This window comes from Carcharhinus amblyrhynchos, chromosome 2 (assembly GCF_965287045.1).
Source record: "Carcharhinus amblyrhynchos chromosome 2, sCarAmb.v2.hapA, whole genome shotgun sequence".
NCBI classification, from domain to species: Eukaryota; Metazoa; Chordata; class Chondrichthyes; order Carcharhiniformes; family Carcharhinidae; genus Carcharhinus; species Carcharhinus amblyrhynchos.
In genome coordinates, this window is record NC_137325.1 from 115,748,727 (window position 1) to 115,764,692 (window position 15,966).

The 15,966-nt window shown below is 42.9% G+C and overlaps 1 protein-coding gene across 6 annotated transcripts in view; it reads right to left on the minus strand.

Moving 5' to 3' along the window:
* abi1a (abl-interactor 1a) overlaps nt 1–15,966 on the minus strand; it is a 110,108-nt gene that overhangs the window by 23,908 nt on the left and 70,234 nt on the right. For all 6 annotated transcript variants that reach the window (XM_080211544.1, XM_080211536.1, XM_080211565.1 and 3 more), the window contains exons 4-5: nt 1,501–1,601; nt 338–484 (exon numbers count right to left, since the gene is read on the minus strand). In XM_080211544.1, coding sequence (XP_080067670.1) covers nt 338–484; nt 1,501–1,601 — 248 coding nt within the window. The remainder of the gene's footprint in view (nt 1–337; nt 485–1,500; nt 1,602–15,966) is intronic.

Genomic DNA, 15,966 nt, shown 5'->3' on the forward strand with positions numbered 1-15,966 from the left:
CTTGTGATTTACATTTTACTTGCCAATTATCAGCTCAGGCCTTGCTGCATGTGCGCAACGATGCTTGGTCATCAGTGCTCAGTACTATTTATGATGGTTCAGACATCAAAGATGCTTTGGTGTCTGAACCATCACAAGTAGTACTGAACACTGATGACTGAACATACGCCCTTTTGACCCTTACGTGAAGGGAACAAAATTGATGAAACAGTGGTCCTACTACACTACTAGCACATTTGTCAACAAAAAACAAGGTTAAAAGCAGATCCAACTTCAATTATCTCGACAAAGTGTCATTTTAGAGTTGAAAAGTTGATCACACAAAGAGCATTCATACCTGTGTGTTCTTGGCCTTTGGTTCAGAGATGCTGTTCGCATAGGGCTTTGCTGGTTTGCAGTCACATTCCTAGCAGGACTAGTCATGTAGTCATTAGGAATAACAGGTGGCTTAACAGGCTCTAGCGTTTTATAGGGAGTGTTTCGTCTGAAGGTAGAGAAAAATTACTTCATGTTATTGTTATGAATCAGATGCTGCCTCTACACCAGATTATACTGAAACAAACAAACCTGCTACACACCCTCCCCGGACTTTGTATTGTTTTACCTAACAGCCACCTTATGAAAATTAAAGATTGGATCCTTTCAAAGTATGAAATAATAAAGCTGATATACCTGAGGCTGCTCAGCTATCCCAGTGGTTGGTGCAAAATTGTCAAGTTTAAATTCCTTTCCTATTGTGAATGCATTGCCGCCCATAAAAGCTTAAGGGAATGGAATTAAAAAGTACAATTTCTAAGTCCTAGGGTAAAGGCATTGCACTATTTTCCATATGCCAAGATTTGTTACAGGCAAGTTCACATTGTACCATCAAATTACAATATTTCATTTATAGAAGCACAGAAGTAATAAAGAACTCATTTCAGAAAAAATAAGCAGCAACACAAGCAGAAACAGAAACAAAAATCGGTTGACATTTTGGAGTAGTTTGTTCAAGGCTAAATAAAGATTTCTACTAAGAGATAGTTTCTATTCTACACAACTATTAAAGGAACAGGCTAACCAATTCCAAACCTCACCATTTTTGTACTTGGACTTAAAACCGAACACGCACAGACAAGAACGGTTTCCAAACTGCAATGAAAACTTTTGCTCCCCCCCCCCCCCCCAACCACCACCCTCCATCTTAAAAAAATTACTGTTAAAGCTCAGTGTGCCCATTTAGAACAAGAAAAGCTATTAGGAATTAGAACGTGAGAATTAGAGTATACACCATAAACCATGCCATTAAATGGAATGTCTTAACGATCTTAACGAGCAAACATTTTTCTGTATATTTACTCCATTAATTGGGATCCATTAAATGATACAACCTCACTACTTGCAACATATACATTATCAACGTAATTAACTAAAGTAAGTCTCCTCTACAAAAGGCACAAAAGCATAGTTACAGGCTAAGAAAATAATTGACTAATCTTTCCCACATGTGGAGCAGCATACCCTAAAGTTCCACGTCCAGACATCGGGGGACTTGGTGGCTTTTGGGTGGGCGGATTTGTCCTAGTGAGCGTACCAGTTCTTGCAGGTTGATTACTTCCATGCTGCAGAAAAAAACCACAGTTCAAGCAAGGAATGCTTAATTGAAAGTATGTGCTATAAATTCTAACTATTACTATATTAATAAAATGGAGTCCAATATCATTGGCTTTCTGAACATGATCATTGAAAACGAACCAGTTCAGCTCACTGGAGGTTGTCAGCTTACGTAGATAGGAGCTGAGCTCAAAAACCTGCAAAGTACAAGCTTCAAAACCAAGTCATGAATGGATTGATCTCAGCTAGTTGGCAGCAAGAGCACTATAACTGGCCCCCAAAACACCAATTGCTGAGGGATTATCAGATGAGGATTAGATGTTTAGTTGTGATGCATAACCACAATGTTAAGACTTGGCAGCACTGTTCAGGCCAAAAGATTATTAGGCAGTTGAACAGGTACTGAGTGTGATCAGAAAGATCATGTCCCAGAAAAGAATTGAACAAAATTAAGATTTTCCAGGTGTAAATTTAAATGCTATACAAAGTAAAGATTTAGTACACCATTTGAAATTTCAATTGCTAGGTTCAGTACATATAAAGTTTCCTAAAAACATACCATTTAAGTGACTGCATATATGCTTAGAATAATGTCCCACATTTAAATTATGAAGAATTTTACTGAGCTATCCCAAAGGTATTGTAGTGATGTCTGGGAAATCCCAAAAGGTTTATAACAATTTCTAAGTCTCAAAAAAAACACTTAGAGATCACTTTAAATCAATGAATTAGGACATACTGGGATAGCCAACCATAAGTCTTTGTTGAGGAAGCAACAAGCAAGGTGGACAATAGGGAATTTGTAATTCTGGTGAACTTAGATTTCCCAGATGCATAGATAAGGTGTCGCAAAAGGCTGCACAGAAGAAATCAGCATATGAGGCAATATAATAGCATGGATAAAAGACTGGTTAGACGACAAGTAGCAAACAGCAGGGATAAATGGTTTGCAAGATCTAAAGTACCACAGGGATCAGAGCTGTGACCTCAACCACTTACAGTCTACATCAATGACTTTGATGAAAGCACCAGACTTTATGGTAGCTAAATTGCCAGCAAAGTGGAGGGGGTTGGGGGGGGCCAGGTGGAGGGAGTGTGGGGTGAAAGATATAGACAGGTTAATTGGGCAAAATAGGTTATAATGTGGGAAATGTGAAGTTGCCCATTTGGCAGGAGAATTAAAAAGCAGTCAGTATAGGCCTGGAGGGCCAAAGAGCCTGTTCCTGTACTGTAATTTTCTTTGTTCAGTATGCTGGTGAGATTGTAGACCTGATAGAAAGGCATTTGGGCTCCCTAGTACATGGATCACAAAAAAATATAGTATGCAGGTACAGCAAATAGCATATTGGCATTTTTTGACATCAGAATGAATATAAAAGTAGGGATGCGTTGTTACATTTGTACAGACCATATTCTGGGGTGTTGTGTAGTTTTGGTCTCCTTATTTCAGGAAAGTTATCATTGCGCTAGCAGTTCAGAGCAAGTTCACAACTCATTCTAGGGACAAAAGGCTACTCTTAGGACGAATGGTTGAACAGATTGGGCCTGTGCCCACTGGAGTTAAGAAGAATGAGTGGTGGTTTATTGAAATATTACACCCCAAGGAACTTGATAAGATGGATACAGAGCATTTATTCTCTTGTAGGGAGACTAGAACTAGGACAGACAGTTTAAGATTACAAAGGAGTCCCTTTTAAAATTTAGATAATTATTTTCTGGAGGAATTATCTTTTCCAAAAAGCAATGGAGATTGAAACATATCAAGTTTGACAAATCTTAGATAGACAAGATGTTAAGGGTTAAGAAGGGCAGAGGGGAAAGTGGAGTTGAGCCATGATCTTATCAAATGTCAGAGAAGGCCAAAAGAGCCATTTTGCCTACTCTTGCTCTGAAGCCTTATCATCCTATGTAAAATACTGTTGTGTATTAATTATGATGTTGCATTGAAAAGATTTGCTGGTGCACTACAAAAGAAAAATGCTCATCTTACCTTGGCTTTAAGCCACTTAATGTTGCCAAAAGAGAAGAAAAATAAAGTAACAATTAACCACATGAGTTTCATAGAGAAAATTTGAAAACAAATTCAGTACAGAATTCAGCACCCATAGTACTAATATTTAAAAATTTATTGCACATTACATTCTGCCACCATTTTGCTCATTAACAAGTCAAAGTGCTAGAAATAATTAGGTTCTTCTTCAATTAACACCAAAATAAACATTCCTCCTTTGCTACACAAGCCAAGATTACACAAATGTTTGAATGCCAAATAGTTTACGGATTTGTAACAATTCAATTGCAAAATCAACTTAACATTGTTGTGGGTTTTGCGGAAAAACATGTGGGTCATTGTTAGTTATCCCTCAATTCAAGGATGCCATCTATACAGATGCACAAGATTTGGCCATAGGTCTTCAAATGACTTACAGGCCAATTCTTGGTATGCACATCCTTGGATACATGAGGCAGGACACCCCACAAAGCAGTGGGATCCAGAGTGTATGATTGCTTTGGTTTCTTGCCTTCTCTGCCAATGCTGTGTCTGGTCATTAAGGCATTGCAACTCAAAACATTATGCAGTTGGATGAACAAGTTTTCAACATTTCTGAATGGTTGGAAGCAAGGTCCTCTCGGTCGTAATGGCTAATGCAGATGGGAAGCATATGAAACATCAAGTCTTATTTGACAAAGGCATGTATTAAATTGAATCACATGTACAACTTTCTGTAGCTATTTGACAAAAAACCATTTGCACAATTAAAAGGCTATTAAGGAAGCCTAATCAGCCAAGCTATGAATGCGAACAGGGCCGATGGGATTTAACTGGTGTGTACCAAGTGCTTTACCCAGTCTCAGTATGCAACTGCACATGGGTAAAATACATTAAATTGTCCAGCTATTTCGGCTGACACTCAGAAATTGAGACCATTTGTATAAATGGGACTACTTGGCTATGTTCTCAAAAAAAAAGACAATACATTCCTGCATTATTCAGTGTCACAGACAATTAAAGCCAATATTGTGCACATTTATCATGACTGCAGAATAAACTTTCCGGGTCCAGTTCAACAGATGGAAATCCAGATAAAACTACTCCCTGGATCTGCCTGTGTTCCAATCTTACTCTCCTGAACATTCTCAGTCAGCTCAACACGTCATTTATGACCAATTGTACAACGCTGCAACCACCAAAACTTCCTGTGCAAGTTAGACTCAGCATAGTCACAAAAAAATTAAATGACCGTGGAAACAAAATTATCTACACGCTATCAAAAAAATAGAAAATATGTGACAGATGTCTACTCTCTGGTGACTCCTTTATTCTGCAGGCTCATTAGAGGAGGTCCATTTGAATTCAAGTTGCTTTTCTGTGGCAGTTTTGCCAATCAACTTTGTGCAGCCTGACAATACAAACAGAATAGCAATGGAGAAATAAGTTCAGTAAGTGGATTAAGTATAAAAATGACCTTTGACAGGCAGGCATTTGATAACAATGAGTTTGCATTGCGTCAGAATTATTATAGGCATGAAACATAGCCAAAAGGTAGAAGGAGAACTGGAAAATCTCAGCAGGTCTGACAGCATCTGTGACATGATGCAGGCATTGGACTGGGGTGGGCACAGCAAGAAGTCTCACAACACCAGGTTAAAGTTCAACAGGCTTGCTAGGAATCACAAAGCCACCTGCTGAGGGGGCAGTGCTCCGGAAGTTCATTATTCAAGTAAATCTGTTGGACTTTATCCTGGTGTTGAGGGACTTTTACAGCACCTATTCTACAGAATAGAGCTAACGTTGAACCTGGCTGACCCTTTGTCATTTGCTTTTACCCCAAGATAGAAGCTCTCTTTCATCTAGTGGAGTTTGCTTGCTTGCATTGTTTCAGCTCTAATTCCAAGTTACCTGCACCCACAAATCATGTCTGCAAGTATGCTCCTAGGATAAGACCGCCAAATTCAGAGTACAAACGACAACTCGAGAAGCCAAATTTCTTGACATAAAATTAACTTAGAACACAAAATTTGTCACGTGCACCATGCATCACTGGCCTCCAAGTCAGTCACTCACTCAAGGGAAATGAGGAATGGGCAACATATGTCAGCCTTGCTCAAATTCCATGAGAAAAAAAAACAAGGTGAGCAAATTTCAGGTCTAGTCCAACTGGCAGTATAAATTATGTTTTGTGTAATTGAGGCAACCAGCGAGTTGAGGCTCAAACACCAGTATGTGGCCAGCCAACAAAAAACATGATAAATTCTCAACAAATCATATCAACAAATGAGTGTTGCTGTTGATGGGAGAATAGCCCAAACGTAAAATAGAAATATACCATCAAGCGAGATGAGGCAAAAAAGTTATCCTGCATGCTTTTGTTTGGCAGCTAGATCTTAACAAATTAATTTGAACCAACCAGGGAGACATTGTTCAGTTTAATAGATGAATAGTCAGATTGTGATTTCTGTGACAATATCTTACCAGGTCTTGAGTTAATATTGCAAGAACGTGTGGATTTTAAAGTGCTTTTTAAAGCTCCTTTCAACTGGCACCTCCATTGCAACATCCAGCCTACAGCTCAGCATTGGAGACAGTTTTTGGGTTTATACGATTAGGCATGCAAATGAGAATTCTGAACCAATACTATATCTTTTTGATTTTAGGCTCCATTCCATTTGCGTTGCAACACTATGCTATCACTCAATACTAACAACCTGTAAAAAGTGCTAGAGGAAACAGTTACTGATGCAGATGATTCACAGGTTTGACAATACAGTAGGATGAGGAGGATAACCGTTTGGTATGAAGTGACTTAGGTTGGATGGATCTCAATTCTCACTTCTATTCAGTGATCCCCTACTGAATAACCATAGGAAGCTATCAACTGAGGGCAGATGTGTCTTGGGATCCAATACCAACATTATTGTATCAAGATTTACAGTAGTCAAGGAGAATACTGAGATACAGGCTTTTAGACTAGATGGGATTGAGGTACATAAAAGGAGGAGGTGTTAGCAATTCTTGAGTATGAAAAATAGATAAATCCCCTGGGCCAGATGGGATTTACCCTAGGGTTCTCTGGGAGGCTAGGAGGAGATTGCAGAGCCTTTGGCTTTGATCTTCATGTCATCATTAGCTACAGATATTGTGCCAGAAGACTGGAGGATAGCAAATGTTGCCCCCTTGTTCAAAAAGGGGAGTAGAGACCATCCTGGGAATTGTAGACTGGTGAGCATTACTTCTGCTGCGGGCAAAGTTTTGGAAATAATTATAAGAGATAGGATTTATAATCATCTAGAGAGAAATAAATTGATTAGGGATAGTCAACACAGTTTTGTGAAGGGTAGGTCGTGCCTCACAAACCTTATCAAGTTCTTTGAGAAGGTGACCAAAGGAGGTGGATAAGGGTAAGGCAGTTGACGTAGTGTATATGGATTTTAGCACAGCGTTTGATAAGGTTCCCCATGGTAGGCTACTGCAGAAAATGCAGATGCATGGGATTGAGGGTGATTTAGCCGTTTGGATCAGGAATTGGCTAGCTGATAGAAGACAGAGGGTGGTGGTTGATGGCAAATATTCAACCTGGAGTTCAGTTACTAGTGGTGTACCTCAGGGATTTGTTTTGGGGCCACTGCTGTTTGTCATTTTTATAAATGACCTGGATGAGGGTGTAGAAGGGTGGGTTAGTAAATTTGCTGACGACACCAAAGTTGGAGGAGTTGTAGACAGTGAAAATGGATGTTACAGTTTGCAGAGATGTAGATAAGCTGCAGAGCTGGGCTAAGAGGTGGCAAATGGAGTTTAATGCAGAAAAGTGTGACGTGGTTCACTTTGGTAAGAGTAACAGGAGTACAGAATATAGGGCTAATGGAAAGACTCTTGGTTGCATCGACGAGCGGAGAGATCTCGGTGTACATGTGCTTGGATCCCTGAAAGTTGGCACCCAGGTTGATAAGGTTGTTAAGAAGCTGTACAGTGTGTTAGCTTTTATTGGTAGAGGGATTGAATTTCAGAGCTATGAGATCATGTTGCAACTGTACAAAACTCTGGTGCGGCCACACTTGCAGTATTGCGCACAGTTCTGGTCGCCGCATTATAAGAAGGATGTGGAAGCATTGGAAAGGGTGCAGAGGAGGTTTACCAGGATGTTGCCGGTATGGTGGGAAGGTCTTATGAGGAAAGGCTGAGGGGCTTGAGGTTATTTTCGTTAGAGAGAAGGTGGTTAAGAGGTGACCTAATTGAGGCATACAAGATGATCAGAGGGTTAGATAAGGTGGACAGCGAGAGCCTTTTTCCTCGGATGGTGATGGCGAACATGAGAAGACAGCTTTAAATTGAGGGGTGATAATTACAGGACGGATGTCAGAGGTAGGTTCTTTACTCAGAGGGTAGTAAGGGCTCAGAATGCCCTGCTTGCAGCAGTTGTGGACTCGCCAACTATAAGGGCGTTCAAATGGTCAGTGGATAGGCATATGGATAACATTGGAATAGCTAAGGTTAGAGGGTCATTAGATTCGTTCCACTGGTCAGCACAACATTGAGGGCCGAAGGGCCTGTACTGCACTGTAGTGTTCTGTGTTTAGATGTATAATGGTTACTTAGATTTGTGCAGCAGCCATGGAATGGTAGCAGAGTAATAAATTTAGAACAAGAGAAATTTGGTGAGCTCATCAGCCCTACAACACTAATGTATACAACATGCCAAATCTGTGTTTTGGTATGTTATCATAAATGTTTGTGCATCACTTCTTTTACCAGAATTAAGATCAATGACGACCATGTTCAATAGATAGCTTAAAACGTCCATTTATTCAAGGATATGAGGAGCAAGCAGGAGAGAAAATTAGTCTTATTGGTATGTGTACAAACATATTCCTGCGTTGTAACCTCCCAGGATTTCTGGGTTAGCAAACATGAGGCTGGTAGGAAATGACTGACAATCAATCATTCATGATTAACTAAGAAAGCAAGGTCGGTCAATTAAAAAAGGACCCTCAAAGTAAAAGCTGCAGTTGACCTGTAATAGGATTCAACTGAACCATTTTTAACTCAAGCCAATCAGAAGATCTACCATGGAAAGCTTCATAGAATTCAGCAAACTTCATCTCAAAAGGGTGGCACAGTGGTCAGCATTGCTGTTTACTGGAGCAGACGAGTGAAGGAGCAGAGAGAGAGCTAAGATTTTACCTGTTAAAAACCTGTTTAAAACACTTTGTTCTTTGTAGAACTGTTTAAAGCATTTATTTATTGTATTTACTGCTTTAAGAATTCTGAGGGAGTGGTTAGCAGGCAGTTGTGAGCCATCAGCTTTAAATCAGCGCCAGGTTTAAAAGGAGGCCTGGTGTAGACAGCAGGCAGCGTCTGAGCGGGCAGCGGAGTGAGTGGGAAACAGAGTGAGCTATTAGGGCTTAATATCAAAAAGGGCTTGGGGGGGAAAAAAGGCCAGGTGAGTTCGTTTGAAAAACAAGGAAAAAAAAAACAAAAAAAATTTTTTTCAAAATTACTACAGTGAATAATGGAGGGGCATGTGATGTGTGGTTTCTGTATGATGTGGGAACTGGTGGACTCCAGGGTCCATCCCAGTGACCATGTCTGTAGTATGTGCAGGTTGCTGGAGGAGCTCCAGCTCAAGGTGGATGAGCTGGCCTCTGAGCTACAGACACTGAGGCTCATCAAGGGGAGAGAGGGTGCCATTGTCAATGGGGTGCAAGTGACGTCCACCCCCCCTAGACAGGCTAACTCTAAGGGTCAGGGACAAGAGGAGGTTGCTGGGAGGAGGAAGGGGGTGAGGAGTGGAGGCCTCAGCCTCTTAATCTGCATAACAGGTTTGAGGTCTTGCTTCCAGGCTGGACGAGAACGAGGCAGATGAGGTTGGTGAGCAAACTGCACACGGTGCAGGGATGCAGCAGGACATAGGCAAAGAGAGGGGGAAAAGGAACGTAGTAGCGATTGGGGATAGTGGGGTGAAGGGTATTGACACTGTCCTTTGTCACAATGACAAAGCGCACAGAAGGGTGTGTTGTCTGCCTGGTGCTCGGGTACGGGATGTCGCAGCTGGGCTGCAGAGGAACCTGGAGTGGGAGGGTGAGAATCCAGTCGTTGTGGTACATGTGGGTGCCGGCGATATAAGCAAAATGCGGACTGAGGATCTGGGGAGGGAGTATGAAAAACTGGGAATGGAATTAAAAAGTAGAACCGACAAGGTGGTTATCTCTGGGCTACTGCCTGAACCGAGTGCAGACGGGCATAGGGTTGACAGGATTAAGGAAGTGAATGGGTGGCTCAGGGATTGGTGTGGGAGGAATGGGTTTGAATTTATGGGGCATTGGCACCAGTATTGGGGTAGGTGGGACCTGTTCGGGCGGGATGGGGTTGGTCTGAACCGTGCTGGGACCAGAGTGCTGGCAAATCGAGTAAAGAGGGCTGTAGACAGGGCTTTAAACTAATTTGGGGGGGGGGGCGTGAGGGTAGGTGATGTTACGAGGTCTAAAGTTAAGGATAGGGTATAGGTAAGGGAAGAGGCCGAGGATGTCCCAATAATAGAGGGAGTAGGGGGCGTGAGTATAGTTGGTGGCGTTACGGCAAATAGGGTCCAGGTGAAGTCTGGGATGAAAGCGCTTTATCTGAATGCACGAAGCATTCGGAATAAAGTGGATGAGCTGGTGGCGCAGATCGACACAAATGGATACGATCTGCTGGCCATTACAGAGACGTGGCTGCAGGGTGACAGGGACTGGGAGCTGAATGTACAGGGCCATCAAGTGTTTAGGAAGGATAGACAGGAGGGAAAAGGGGGGGCGCGTAGCTCTGCTGATTAAGGATAGCATCACAGTGGTAGCAAGGGATGATACTGGAGCCAAGGAGCAGAGGGTGGAATCGTTGTGGGTGGAGATTAGGAACAGCAAAGGGAGGAAGACGCTGGTGGGTGTCGTCTATAGGCCCCCGAATAATGATCTGGAGGTGGGGCGGGCTGTTAACGCGCAAATAAGTGCGGCGTGCAGGAATGGGACGACCGTAGTTATGGGGGATTTCAATCTGCATATTGATTGGTCGACCCATGTTGGACGCAGGGAGCTTGAGGAAGAGTTCTTGGAATGCTGCCTGGATAGTTTCCTGGAACAGTGTGTGTTGGAGCTGACGAGGGAGCGAGCTATCTTGGATCTGGTGCTACATAATGAGGCAGGTAGAATTAGGGACCTTGTGGTGAAGGATCCTCTTGGGGAGAGTGATCATTGTATGGTGGAGTTTCTGGTGCAGATGGAGGAGGAGAAAGTGGGTTCCCGGACACGCGTCCTTTGTTTGAATAGAGAGGAGTACGGTAGGATGAGAGAAGAATTGGCGAATGTGGACTGGGGGAGCGCGTTGGAGGGAGGGTCTGTTGAGGAGCAGTGGAGGATCTTTAAGGAGATCTTTCTTGGTGCTCAGCGGAAATTTATTCCGATGGTCAAAAAGGATAGTAGGAGGAGAGGTAATAAGCCGTGGATAACGAAGGAGGTGAAGGAAAGTGTTAAAAGCGGAGGAATTTAGAGTAGCTAAGAGTAGTGGGCGAGAAGAGGATTGGGAGAGGTTTAAATGTCAAAGATTGACAAAGAAGTTGATAAAGAAGGGTAGGAGAAACTATGAAGCTGGGCTAGCGCTTAATATAAAAAAGGATAGCAAGAGTTTTTATAAATATATAAAAAGGAAGAGGCTGGCTAGGGTGAATGTTGGTCCTTTAGAGGATGAGAAAGGGGACCTAGTGGTAGGGGATGGGGATATGGCTAAGGTATTGAATAACTTTTTTGTTTCTGTCTTCACGGAGGAGGACATGAATAATTTGCCGAGTGTTAGCGATGGAAAGGTGGTAGGACTGGAGGGTCTTAAATGACATTACTGTTACTAGAGAGGCGGTGCTCGACAGACTGGAGGGGCTGATTGTGGACAAGTCCCCAGGACCGGATGGAATGCATCCGAGGGTTCTGAAAGAAATGGCGGAGGTGATAGTGGATGCCTTGGTGGTTATTTTCCAGACGTCGCTGGATTCCGGGGAAGTGCCGGATGATTGGAAAACGGCTAATGTTACACCGTTGTTTAAGAAGGGTGCCAGGCAAAAGGCGGGGAATTATAGGCCGGTTAGTTTAACGTCTATGGTAGGTAAAATGTTAGAATCTGTCATTAAGGAGGAAATTGCGAGGCATCTTGAAGGGAATTGCTTGATAGAGCAGACGCAGCACGGTTTCATTAAAGGGAAGTCATGTCTGACAAATTTACTGGAGTTCTATGAGGATGTGTCTAGGGCGGTGGACAGAGGAGAGCCGGTGGATGTGGTCTTTCTAGATTTTCAGAAGGCATTTGACAAAGTACCTCACAAGAGGTTATTGCAGAAGGTCGAGGGACATGGAGTTGGGGGTAGGGTGTTAGCGTGGATAGAGGATTGGTTGTCAAATAGGAGGCAGAGAGTGGGGGTCAACGGGTGCTATTCAGATTGGCGGGTGGTGACTAGTGGAGTGCCCCAGGGGTCGGTGCTGGGGCCTCAGCTTTTTACCATTTATATAGATGATCTGGAGGAGGGAACCGAGTGTAGGGTGTCGAAATTTGCTGATGACACCAAGATTGGGGGAACGGCAAATTGTGCGGAGGGTGTGGAGAGTTTGCAGAAGGATCTAGATAGGCTGGGCGAATGGGCCAGGAAATGGCAAATGAAATTTAATGTTGGCAAGTGTGAGGTGGTCCACTTTGGTAGGAAGAATGGTAGGAAGGACTATTACTTACGGGGCGAAAAACTGCAGCAGGCGACGGTGCAGAGGGACCTCGGGGTCCTTGTGCATGAGTCGCAAAAACCCAGCTTGCAGGTGCAGCAGGTGGTCAGGAAGGCGAATGGGATGCTGGCCTTCATAACGAGGGGGATTGAATATAAAAGTAGGGAGGTCTTGCTGCAGCTGTATAGGGCATTGGTGAGGCCGCAGCTGGAGTACTGTGTGCAGTTTTGGGCGCCGCACCTGCGCAAAGATATTTTGGCCTTGGAGGGAGTGCAGAGGAGGTTTACTAGGCTGATACCGGAGTTGAGGGGGTTGAGCTATGAGGAGAGGCTGAATAAACTGGGCTTGTACTCGTTAGAGTTTAGAAGAATGAGGGGAGATCTCATTGAGACGTATAAGATGATGAATGGGATGGATAGGATAGAGGTGGAGAGACTCTTCCCGCTCAAAAAAGACAGTAGGACTAGGGGGCACAGCCTCAAGATAAAAGGGGGGCGGTTTAGAACGGAGTTGAGGAGGAACTTCTTCAAAGGGTGGTGAATCTCTGGAATTCTCTGCCCGTTGAAGTGGTGGAGGCTGCCTCGCTAAATATTTTTAAGACGCGGGTTGATGGGTTTTTGATAAGAGAGGGGATTAAGGGTTATGGGGAGAGGGCGGGAAAGTGGAACTGAGCAGCGACAGATCAGCCATGATCTTTTTGAATGGCGGGGCAGGCTCGAAGGGCTAGATGGCCTACTCCTGCTCCTACTTCTTATGTTCTTATGCCTCACAGCACCAGGGACCCAGGTTCAATTCCAGCCTTGGATCTCTGTCTGTGCAGAGTCTACACATTCTCTCCATCTCTACGTGGGTTTCTTCAAGGGGCTCCGGTTTCCTCCCACAGTCCAAAAGACTAGATGGTTAGGCACATTGGCCATGCAAAATTCTCCCTCAGTGTGCTCAAACAGGCACTGGAGTGTGACGACTAGGGGATTTTCACAATTTCATTGCAGTATTAATGAAAGCCTACTTGTGGTAATAATAAATAAACCTTAGACATGAGACTTCTTGGAAGAGCTGATAAAGCATTCTAATTCCAATGGAACCGCCATCAACCAATTTCTTTTATCTAACAAGAAATCTCCATTATGGAGAATGAATGAGGTCCACTGTACTGAATAACAGAAGTTAACAGAAATCAGATACAACTTGATTCAGCATCCCATAATTAACAGTATATGCAAAGATTTTCCATATGCACCATTCTTGATTCTCTATCAAAAGGATGGGTGCAACACATGTCTGCTAACCGATTCCTGATCCAAATTCAGGCCATTAGTTTGTATGCCATTGCAATTAGACAGTTTTAACAACAATCAGAGGCAGAGACAGATTTCATCTCCGAATTTCCTTTCTCAGTTACATAATGGGTGATGTCAAATGTCACATCAGGAAACAAGTTAAAAGGCTAGGGCCATGCAAGTCCAATCAAACAATTGTTCAAGTTTCAGTTGAACCCCATCAAAAGCAGCTGCAGTGAACACTTAAGCAATTCATACTAACATCTGTAGTTCAAAATACATTCTCAGTATCCGTTCTATTTTGTAGATAAACAAAATTTAATGGCGATAAGCAGATCATCTATTTTAATAATGACATCAAAGGTAGCACCAAGACATTGTAAGTTGCACTTAAGGCAAATTAGCAAAGCAAAATAACAGGCTAGTGAAATCATAGAATCAGAAAATCTACAGCACAAACAGGCCTTTCGGCCCACAAGTTGCGCTGATCATCTCTACCCACTAGGCGTACCTATAACTCTCAATCCTATTAAGTCCCACGTACTCATCCAGAAGTCTCTTAAAAGACCCTACTGAATTTGCCTCCACCACCACTGACAGCAGCCATTTCCACTCACCCACCACCCTCTGAGTGAAAAACTTACCCCTGACATCTCATCTGTATCTACTCCCCAGCACCTTAAACCTGTGTCCTCTTGCGGCAGCCATTTCAGCCCTGGGAAAAAGCCTCAGAATCCACCCATTCAATACCTCTCAACATATTATACACCTCTATCAAGTCACCTCTCATCCTTCATCTCTCCAAGGAGAAAAGACCAAGCTCTCTCAACCTATCCTCATAAAGCATGCCACCCAATCCAGGCAACATCCTTGTAAATCTCGTCTGTACCCTTTCAATGGCTTCCACATCCTTCTTGTAATGAGGTGACCAGAACTGAGCACAGTACTCCAAGTGGGATCTGACAGCATTATCTCCCGACTCCTAAACTCAATCCCTCGATTGATGAAGGCCAGTACACCATATGCCTTCTTTACCACATCCTCTACCTGCGAAGCCAATTTGAGTGTTTTATGAACCTGGACCCCAAGATCCTTCTGATCTTCCACACTGCTGCTAAGTTAAAATTATATTCCTTCATCCCATCAGACCTGCCAAAATGGACCACTACACATTTATCCAGGTTGAAGTCCATCTGCCACTTCTCCGTCCAATCTTGCATCCTATTTGTCATCTGCAACTTCTGACATTCCTCCAAACTATCCAAAACACCTCCAACCTTGGTGTCATCGGCAAACTTACCAACCCATCCCTCCACTTCCTCATCCAGGTCATTTATATTAAAAATAAAATCACAAACAGCAAGGGTCCCAGAACAGGTCCCTGGGGCACTCCACTGGTGACCAACCTTCATGCAAAATAATTTTGATAGAACATAGCCAGAGAGAAAACAATTCAAAAGAAATGGGGCTGAAGTCAATCCTTCACTGTTGCAGGGTCAAAATGCTGAACTCTTCCCAACAGCACTGTAGGTGTACCTAACCAGATGGGCTGCAGTGGTTCAAGTTGGGGCTTTGAATATTGGCCTTACCAAAACCAATATACCATGAACAAAAAAAAAGTTGGATCTTAATTTTTTTATTTTAGCCAGGTTGAAGGCGGCAAGAGGGGAGCATTAACCTTCTGTTGCCAGAAGTAAATTGCTCCCTTTCACTACTGACTTGAGGTTCAAGCTACAGATTGTTGCTTTTGAGGCACTCTCTCGTCACTAAGCCCATGCTGGATATCAAAACTTACCAATTTGAGTTTGGAAAAAATTCAGAACCTCAATTCAATTAATGGAAGACAAGGCCAAATCAAGTCAGGTGGGGGCAACTTGAAATACAGGTAGAGAGTCATGAGAGAAGCTGAAGACTACTCTGGCATAAACATCAAACCAATACAGCACCGAACCCAATTGCCCTGATGAGTTATTTTATCTATTCAATTAAAACTGATGCATAGCAGCTTATAAAAATGTCTAGTCTTCTTATGCCCGATTTGAGACATTGCACCTCTGACGACAAGGCCTAAAGTTAGGACTGTTGCTTTAACACTTGCCTATCATTAATAGGATAGTCTGTTTCAAATAAAAAGGCAGAAATAAGTTCTGCCCCAATACAGTTGTTCTGTTTGAAAATCTTTCAAAACTGAACTTCTGAAAACAAATGCATTGCAAGATACTTTTCTCTACAACAATCACCATAAGTGTGTAGTTTTCAGCTTTTTTTTAAACTCATTCTTTGGGATACGGGCTGGCCAGTATTTACTGCCCATCCCTAGTTGCCCTTGAGACAGTGGTGGTGAGCTGCCTTCTTTGAATCG